This window comes from Zingiber officinale, chromosome 7B (genome assembly GCF_018446385.1).
Source record: "Zingiber officinale cultivar Zhangliang chromosome 7B, Zo_v1.1, whole genome shotgun sequence".
NCBI lineage: Eukaryota > Viridiplantae > Streptophyta > Magnoliopsida > Zingiberales > Zingiberaceae > Zingiber > Zingiber officinale.
Genome location: NC_055999.1, coordinates 112,527,069 through 112,536,514, shown reverse-complemented (window position 1 = coordinate 112,536,514; position 9,446 = coordinate 112,527,069). Strand labels below are relative to the sequence as shown.

General features: G+C 37.4%; 1 protein-coding gene across 1 annotated transcript; it reads right to left on the bottom strand.

Annotated features, from left to right (window-relative positions):
- Positions 1–782: 782 nt before the first annotated feature.
- Positions 783–9,236, bottom strand: LOC122006947 (2-oxoglutarate dehydrogenase, mitochondrial-like). The gene is made up of 9 exons (XM_042562655.1): positions 9,080–9,236; positions 7,223–8,870; positions 4,707–4,933; positions 4,284–4,616; positions 3,463–3,709; positions 3,002–3,130; positions 2,697–2,912; positions 2,434–2,557; positions 783–1,306 (listed from the first exon to the last, which is right to left on the bottom strand). The coding sequence occupies exons 2-9, from the start codon at positions 8,780–8,782 to the stop codon at positions 1,068–1,070; spliced, it is 3,075 nt and encodes a 1,024-aa protein (XP_042418589.1). The 5' UTR covers positions 8,783–8,870; positions 9,080–9,236; the 3' UTR covers positions 783–1,067.
- Between the last annotated feature and the right edge of the window lie 210 nt (positions 9,237–9,446).

The following is a 9,446-nucleotide window of genomic DNA, read 5'->3' as shown; positions in this document are numbered from 1 at the left end:
CACCTATGGTCGCTCAAATACCACATGCATCCTTTTTCAAATTTCATCATACCTCCGGGCCATAGTGTGCTTCTCACCTATGTGCACTCGATCTCATTGAGTCACAAGCTCTGCAAACTCAATCCATATGCTTCGTGTTAAGTTTCTACGTAACTTAACACACATATCAAATACATATGTGAGACCCTAACTGAAAATCTTTATCCAAACATCATAGTTTATGATTGCATCAACATATCACACACACTAGTAATTCAATAGGTGAACAATAGGATAAAATTATTGTATAGAAGGCTTCTTTAGTTGCTCTTTCTTCAAGTGAGTCACAACTGTATCCATCAATACTAGGTGTGCCCTAATACAAATGCTAAGATCATTCTAATACATATAGATGATAAGGGGGATTGAATTTCATGGTTATTGGATGTCTTTTGTGATAGTTATCACTTCTAGAACAAGGGAATATCTTGATGTCTTGGTAGAGGTAGATAAGCACTAATCTTTACAATGAAAGCCTTAATCACCAAGATGAAGTAGATATCAAGCAGTCTTTATTTACACACACTAAATTGGTTGTTAGGCAATTCATATAATGTATTTTCGTATTCTGTTTTCCCCTTCCCCTAACCTTTAAGACATTTGTGCGTGCTACAATTCATTGTAAGCAAAAAAATCCCAAACATCGTAAGAACTTCAACAAATAATTCACTGAACACACCAGGCACTATAAACATAAATAAAACAGAGTGATTCTCACACTCAACAAAGAGAGACTTGTCCCATAAGCAGACACGAAAATCACCCACTATATCTGCGGCATAAGAATTCTTCCAGTAGTGAATTGTTTGTCTGGTAAACAAACAAAAAATACAGACAATGTCAAACAAAATCAGCATCAGCTGCCATTTGAGAAAGGGAACGACATAAAAACAGAACTCTTAACTTTTCAAAAGCTCAATAATCATTCTTGAGCTCAAGTTCCTCTCCTGAAACACATCATAAAAACTCAGGCAAGTATCCATTGTTTTTTATTTGCTAAAGGTGATGTGACATATATCGAAGTGTTTTCAATGAGGATAGCAGATTGGCTCAGGCTGCATTGCTTTCTGTACAATCTCACTCTGCTCCTGAACATGAACAGTGTAGAAACCTGTGGCTGTTGCAGCAGAAGGTGCCCTTCCTACATATTTGATGTCTTCAAAGTTTCCACGATTCAATACCTTCATTGCAGTATATAACCGAGGATTGATATAATTATATGCACCCATGTTCATTGGCTCTTCCTGACACCAAACAATTTCGGCATCTGCATAAAGAAGAGACATTCCAAAGTAAGTGCACAAACATCATCTACATATTGGCGTAGAATGAACAAAGCCAAGTAAAATTATGTACAACACGCATGTAAACAAAAGCATTTAAACAACCAGGAAGAATTGAAGCAATCAACAGATGAGCAAACATCTGTAGCAATCAACAAATGGGTTTTCAATTGACTAATGTTACTTATTCATCCCATTTTTAGGCTTTTGGACTTCAAAAGGCAGCGTGAATAAAAAACTAGTAAGTCTTCTATGTAATAAAATACTTGTGTAATGGGTGACTGGCAAAAGAATGAACCCATGATCACCAAGCTATTTATTGTCAGCTATTTTGGATCAACTATAAGGATCTTAGATCTGGATTAAACTCTATATACGTCAATATCACTACATAATATTTTGATCTCGGTCTACATCGATCCCTTACACCTTCAACTCTAATTGCTTTGGCTTGACTAACTATATAATTTATTTGCTCTTTTTGAACATATTACTATCATCATAACATATGTTTTATCATTTAATCATATATCGAAACTACATCTAATTACCCCAAAATAGTACTCTTTTTATTGTAAATTATACTTCTATTATCCTAAGCAAATACAAAAAACATATCACAGTCAAATACAATTTTCTTTTCATCCTAAGGGACAGATGCCCATATAAATCTCATTTCAATCCCTTACTCTTTATGTGCTAAGTTCTATATATACACCACGTAATATTCCTATTAGAATAATAACAATACAATTTTTTTCACCCCAGTCAACACCGATTGTCATTCAAGACGTTGGATTGAACCAATATTCCAATACACCCACACAATGTTAAGAATCTTAACAATATAAACATATTCCTAAGTACCTTCTTGATAGTTTGAGCTCTTACGATTGTCACCTAATTACATTTAACTTATAAATTCTTTAGTGAACCATCAGCCTTTTATGGCCAAGAAGAAATGAAATTGACTTATCCCAGGATGAACCAAAAACCAATGAGATATTGCAGGCATAGCAGTAAATAGACCAAGTTCTTCAAAAGCAATATAAAGGAACTAGAAGAGTTAATCATTATAAAACAATAATGACAAAAAAACACGAGAACGTACTTGGGTAGCGCTTAAGCTCTCTTTGGATCAGGTCATAGGGGAATGGGCAAAGTTGTTCAATTCTACAAATAGCAACATCCTTGCGTTTTGACTTCTTTCTTTCATCATCAAGTTCATAGTACACCTGAAGAAACCAAATGTGAAAAAGAAATACTTAAGACAGGTCCAAGATGAAAGAGTCAAATTCATGCAAGTAAATTCAAAATTTTAAAACCAAATTCAAAAAAAATAAATAAAAAATAAAAAATAACCACATGGCTTACCTTGCCAGAGCACAAAATGAGACGGTTGATACCCTCCTCAACCTCCTTGTGATTATTCTGGTCCTTTATCAGGCGCTTGAAACGTGTTCCCTGCTTATCAAAACCTGGGTGACCTTCAAGATCATCAAACTCAGATAAATTTGATTTACAGTCCTTGTGCCGAAGGAGGTTCTTAGGAGCCATTACAATCAGAGGCTTTCGGAATTCCCTGTGAATCTAGAAGACCAAAACAATGTCCACAATTGAGGTTGGTTGCTGTAGTTGCAACAACTATATAATAAGCAAAGCATGCACGTAAATACTACCTGACGTCGCAGAACATGGAAGTAATTTGCTGGGGTTGTAATGTTGACAACTTGCCAGTTACAATTCTGGATCTGTTTTCTGAGAGTTGTCTCCATCTCAGGAATGACATAAGGATTATCATCACTCATCTGTGTAGTACAGTAGCCATTTATTTTCAGGAAAAGAAAAACAGTTACTTCAAACTTTACGTAGTTTTAAGTGTATGATCTGTGTACTAATTAAAACCCTAACTGGCTGATGCAGTAAAATTAATTTTTTTTTCAAACCGCAGCAAATAAATATGTAAATTAATAGAACTCCATGTAAAAACAAATACATTGAAGGTCTCTCTTACAATGAATGCAGACTAGTTAGCCTCCATAGTTAAAAAAGAAAATGAATAGATCGACTGTCATGTTCAACAATTTCAAAGATTGAACCCCTGAATTGCAGATACTGCACATAGTTTTTCCTATATTACCTGAAGAAAACGCTCCAATCGTGCACTTGAATGTTCAGGGCCTTGACCATCATAACCATGGGGAAGTAAAATAGCTAGCCCAGTTTGACGAAGCCATTTGGATTCTCCACTGCTCAAGAACTGATCAAACATTACCTGAGCACCATTTGCAAAATCACCAAACTGAGCTTCCCACAATACCAGTGAATTGGGATTTTCCATGGAGTACCCCATTTCAAATCCAAGGACAGCAAACTCTGATAGTGAACTGCAGATTGGATTGGGAATTAGGAGGTCATACTCATCTAGAATAGAGACAATAAGTAAATTACAAAAATCCATGGCATTCATGTTAAAACATTTTCAAGGTTTTATACCGAAATATGATTAATTTAATGTCACCTCAAAAGCTTGAAAATCTAATGAATTTAAAAACGGTTCTGGGATAAGAAATAGTATATATTCCCATATCCAACAGCATCAAAATCCTGGCCAAGTTCAATTATATATCTACAACAGGTCAACCTAAATATTCAAACTTGATAAAGTCCTACTGTATGAAGTTCTTACTAGATATAACTGATAACCTGAAGAGTTTTGAAAATGTCCAATGTCCATTAAATGTTCTCCCTTAGTAGCCATAAGAATAATCATGCACTTCCCATAAAAGAGACATAAAAGCATCAAAGTTTCAGAATGTATTCCTTTGTTTAAGTAAGGAAGGAACTCTCAGCTAGAACCACAAATCCAACTTAAATTACAAGTTAAACAAACAACCATATGAACCTATAGGAACCAGTAAGACAAGATATATTCATCTATTACTCCTCAATACTACAAACCTGTTGCTGACGGTGAACATCTCCTCATTTTGGTTCATAAGAATATGATCCAGGGGACAGTATTGCTCTCCTGTTTGTTGATCATGAATAACTGAATGGCGATGGCTAAATGTACCTCTTTCGACATCTTGGCCACTCAACCTCACATGATTTCCTTCAATAATAAGTGTTGCAAAAGCAAGTGCCTCTCCCATTGCCCAGTCAATGCCTTCCCCAGTTTCAATCATCTGAGCACGTTGCTCAAAAATCTTTTTTAATGCCCTATGGGGCTTGAAATTTTCTGGAAGCGTTGTAATAGCTTGCCCAACACGTTTTAAAATCTCAGGTTTAACTCTGCAGACCAATGTGGAAGTTTATATAATGAATCAGCAAAACAAAGAGCTGGTTAGAAGAATATTTATATCCAGAAGCAAGGCAACATACCCAGTGTTACGAATGCGTGAAATTTGTTCTGGAGTCTTAAATCCTGCCCAATATGCTGAAAGCCAATCCCTCCTCTTGGGAACATAGTCTTTACTGTTTAGGAATTCTTCGTTCAAGATATTGTTAACTTTGTTGCGAATTCTTTCAATATCTTCTTTAGCAATTTGTCCTGATTCCAAAAGTTTGTTTTGATAAATCTCAATGGCGCTCGGATGATTTCGAATGACCTAGTAGAAAAAGTTTAATTCTTTTAAGTTAAATTTGACAAGATAAATTTCAAGGAACATTGATATGGGTATAGAAAAGGAAGAAAATGTTTAATTAGCGGAGAGGATAAGTACTCTAATCTCCTACATAAAAACAAAGGAGACATACAAAGTTATGCAAATTATAAGGGTATTAAGAAAATGAACCATACCGTGAAACTTTAGGAAAGAATGATAGAAAAAAGATTAACTACGAAAACCAAGTGATCGAAAATCAATTTGAATTCATGCCTAAAAGGTCGACGATAGAAATTATACATCTTCTCATATAACGACTAAAAAGTATCAAGAAAACAAATAAGGCTTACACATGGTATTCATTGACCTAGAAAAAACTTATGATAGAGTCTTGAGGAAAAAATTATATGGAGAATTCTAGAAAAAAAAAATATTAGCATAGTGCATATTGAAACAATTAAGAATATGTATAAGGTTGTAGTGACAAAAGTAAAGACTTTAGATGCATTAACTAAATCATTTCCTATTAAGATGAACACGGACGCATCGAAGATATGTTACCATAACAAATGATATTATTTTGACATATTAGACATGTGAAAGAGTAAATACTAAGCTCGAATCCAGGTGGAAAACAATGAAAATAAAAGGTTTTAGGCTTAATAGAGTAAAGAAAAAATATATATAATTTAAGTTTGGTAGTATTAGAAGTAGCAAGACAATTATTAAATTAGGAGATGACAAGTTACTTGTAACTGAGAGCTTTAAATATTTAAAATCATTTTTGCAAAAGGATAAAGGGGTTGATAGGAATGTTTTGCATAGGATACAAGGAGCATAGTTAAAATGGAGGAGGGCGTTTGGTGTTTTTTATAATCATAAGGTACTTCTAAAGCTTAAAGGAGAGTTTTCCAAAATGCTAATTAGGTTTGTTATATTATATGGAACTGAATGTTATGCTATAAAGCTAGTAGACTAAATAAAAGATGAGAGTCATAGAAATAAGAATGTTAAGCTAGTTGTACGAACATATGAGAATAGATGAGAAAAGAACGAGAACAAGAAAGTCAAAATTGTACATATTGAGGGAAAACCCTATGAGACACATTTAAAATAGTATGGACACATGCTTAGACATCCACCAAATGCTCCCATTTGGCAATGTGAGACTATGTTCAATAAACACATTAATAGAGGAAGAGAGAGACAAAAAAAAAAAGACTTGGTTAGTAATGATAAAATAGGAAAAAATTTATTTAAATATAAATTAATATATAGTAAGAGATTGAGCTCAATTGTGTAAAAGGATCTATATATCTAACCCCACTTAGTGGGATAAAGTTTGATTGTTGTTGTATTGATGTGGATATAATTTACCCATTCATTGAGAATCCATTACAACGATGGCACATCCTAAGTAGTTAGTTAAGAGCATTTGATGGATTAATCTCTGAGATGAATAAAACGGTTGAAGCATACTTGCCGCCCTATCATGGACATCACATTCCTCCCTCCACAAGGTTTAACGCTTGACAAACAAAAGTTGTCTACAACGACTTATGTGGCATGGATTCCATAAGACTAGGGCTTCCATGATGAGATGACAGCTTCTAAAATGCAAGATGATGACTTCTATGATGCAAGATGATGGATTCCGCTTCGATAGCTATCCACATTCCACAAGATGTTGACTTTTATGAACCAAATATGTTTGCAACAAGCAATGAGGCTTCCAATCAGTAAGCAACTACTCCACTGTCGCCTCCTCCTCTCCTCTTTCACCTTTTGCTAGTTTTGTCCTATGCTCTCAAGTCCACTTTTCTTCACTTCAAATCACATTCCTTAGAACTAAATGGCTGAGTTCACTCCTTTTCCTTCTAAAAATTTCTCTCAGAAAATATATTATACAGATAAAACACTTTACATGAAATAAATGGCTTGTTTTGATCAAAACCCTTAGTTGAACTAAGAGCACCTAATTCAATCTTCATCCTTCTCATCAAACTTGCTTTGATTAAAATACCATGTGTAGGCTTGTGCTCTAATTAAATTGAGTAGGCTTATCAGGTTATGATTTGATCATATCAAATAGTATCTGGCATTGGCTTATTGAGCCATACATATTTGATAGTCAAAGTTTCTTACATACTAACAAAGTGCATAAAACATATAACAAAATGATTTCCATGAAAAATAAGAAATAAAATTGGAGAACAATATAGGGGAAAATCGTCTAGCCAACTCATAGCAGTATATACGGGAGAAACTAAAATTTATAGAGAGATGAGTCACCTGATACATCTTAGGTTGGGTGAAGGAGGGTTCATCAATCTCATTATGGCCAAATCGTCTGTAGCAAACAATGTCAACTACCACATCAGAATGGAATGTTTGTCGCCATTCTGCAGCAAGCTCACAAACGTGAACAACAGCTTCCATATCATCTCCATTCACATGAAAGATAGGAGCATTCAAGGCTTTGGCAACATCAGTGCAGTACTGAGAAGACCTTCCAGATGTAGGATCAGTGGTGAATGCAACCTGATTGTTGACTACAATGTGAATTGTTCCACCAGTAGTGTAGTTTGGGAGGGCACTAAGATGTAGAGTTTCATAAACCACACCCTGTCCAGCAAAACTTCCATCCCCATGGATCAATACACCCATGTTCTTTGTCCTATCAATATCATTGGAGTAGTATTGTTTTGCTCGTGTCTTTCCAACTACAACTGGATCAACAGCCTCCAAATGACTTGGATTTGCAACTAAGGATAAATGAATCCTTTTTCCACCTCTAGTTGGCCTATCATATGAAGTACCCAAATGGTACTTTACATCACCCGTTCCAGTGTACAATCCTACTTCCCCATCCACAGGTTTTGTGCCACCACTGAATTCACTGAAAATCTGGCGCAAAGGCTTCCTCACAACATTGCCCAACACATTTAGCCTTCCTCTATGAGACATCCCAATAACAATACTCTCCACCCCCATGTCAGCTGCTCTATCGAACATCTCCTTCATCCCTGGAATCAGGGTTTCCCCACCTTCAAGGCCAAACCTCTTTGCAGCAGTCCACTTGGTAGCCAGAAAATTCTCAAACTCAGTGCTCCAAATGAGCCTATCAAGAATAACTTCACGACGTTCTCGACTATAATTCAGTGGTTTCATGGTCTCAATTTTGTCCCTCAACCAATTGCACTTCTCCCTATCAGGGACGTGCATGTACTCATATCCAATGTTACCACAATATGCCTGCTCCAGCCTGTTCAAGATTTCACGGAGAGTCTGCACAGGGCGATTCTCCGACAAGAAGCCAGCCATCCTCCAGACACCAAGGAAGAACTCCCTATCCAAGTCCCCATCTGAGAATCCATAGAAACCCAAATCCAAATCATCAGGGACTTCACGCACTTCCAATCCCAAAGGATCCAATTTAGCCTTCATGTGGCCATTGACCTGGTAGGCCCTGACCAGCAGAAGCAGCCGCATGCTCTCCTGGATGGTCTGGCCAGAGATACCCGGCGAGGTGGCGGCTTGGCCTACAAAGTTCCTAAAAAAATTATCCCACGACTCATCGACACTGTTAGGGTCGGCCTCCCAGGCCCGCTGAAGCTCCTCCAAGTAGACACTACTAGTGCCGTCGAGGAAACTATCTGACAACCTCGAAAGTGGCACGGGGCGAGGGATCGGAGCAGTAGACTCAGCCTTGCGCAGTAGGGTACTGGTGCGGAAACCCCGGGACGGCGGAGGGGGCACCAGTCCGGCCCTCGCAATCAGATGCGACGATCGAGCTATGTTTCTTCCAACTGCTGACCTAGCCACTCCTGAGACCGCCCTAAACCAAGCCATCGGGAAGAATATCTTGAAGAAGGCACAGTTCACCACGAGTAAAAATGTCAACTTTTTCGCAGAGCAGCCTCCGATCTCGCAGAACAAACTACAAGGAATTGAATCTCGATCAGATCATATAAAAATATCATGAACAGAATGAACTAACATGAAATACACAAGGAAACAAAAGATTGATCTTTCGTATTCCTTCGTCTGAAACCTCGGAGGAAACCTAAAGAAACGAATTGACCGAAAAATGCCAAAAGCAACCGACGTGAAAGGAGGAGCGTTAAATCCTCTAGGTGGAGGTTTTACCGGGGACAGATGTAGTCGAAGACACAAGGCCAACCTTGAGCCGGGTGCCGAATTCTTCTGATCCAAAGGAAAGGAAGAAGGAGACCAAGAAAGGGCCGCCTGCCCTCTCAAGTCTCCACTATGCCAGTCCCTCACGATTTGCTAGGTGAAACGGAACAAGCGCCAGATCCAATACTAGAGCCACTCCTTGCCAGCCATCGATACAGTCTGTATAGTTTGGACAAATCAATTAAACACACGTGTATGGTAGATAACGTGCAATTGCTATGGTAATCTGTTTCGGTAGAGACATGGGATCCTTGCTACCCTTGTTGTTTGACTGCGGTTATTGTTGAGCACGCAAATTTGCCCGCCGCATTTTGCCTTG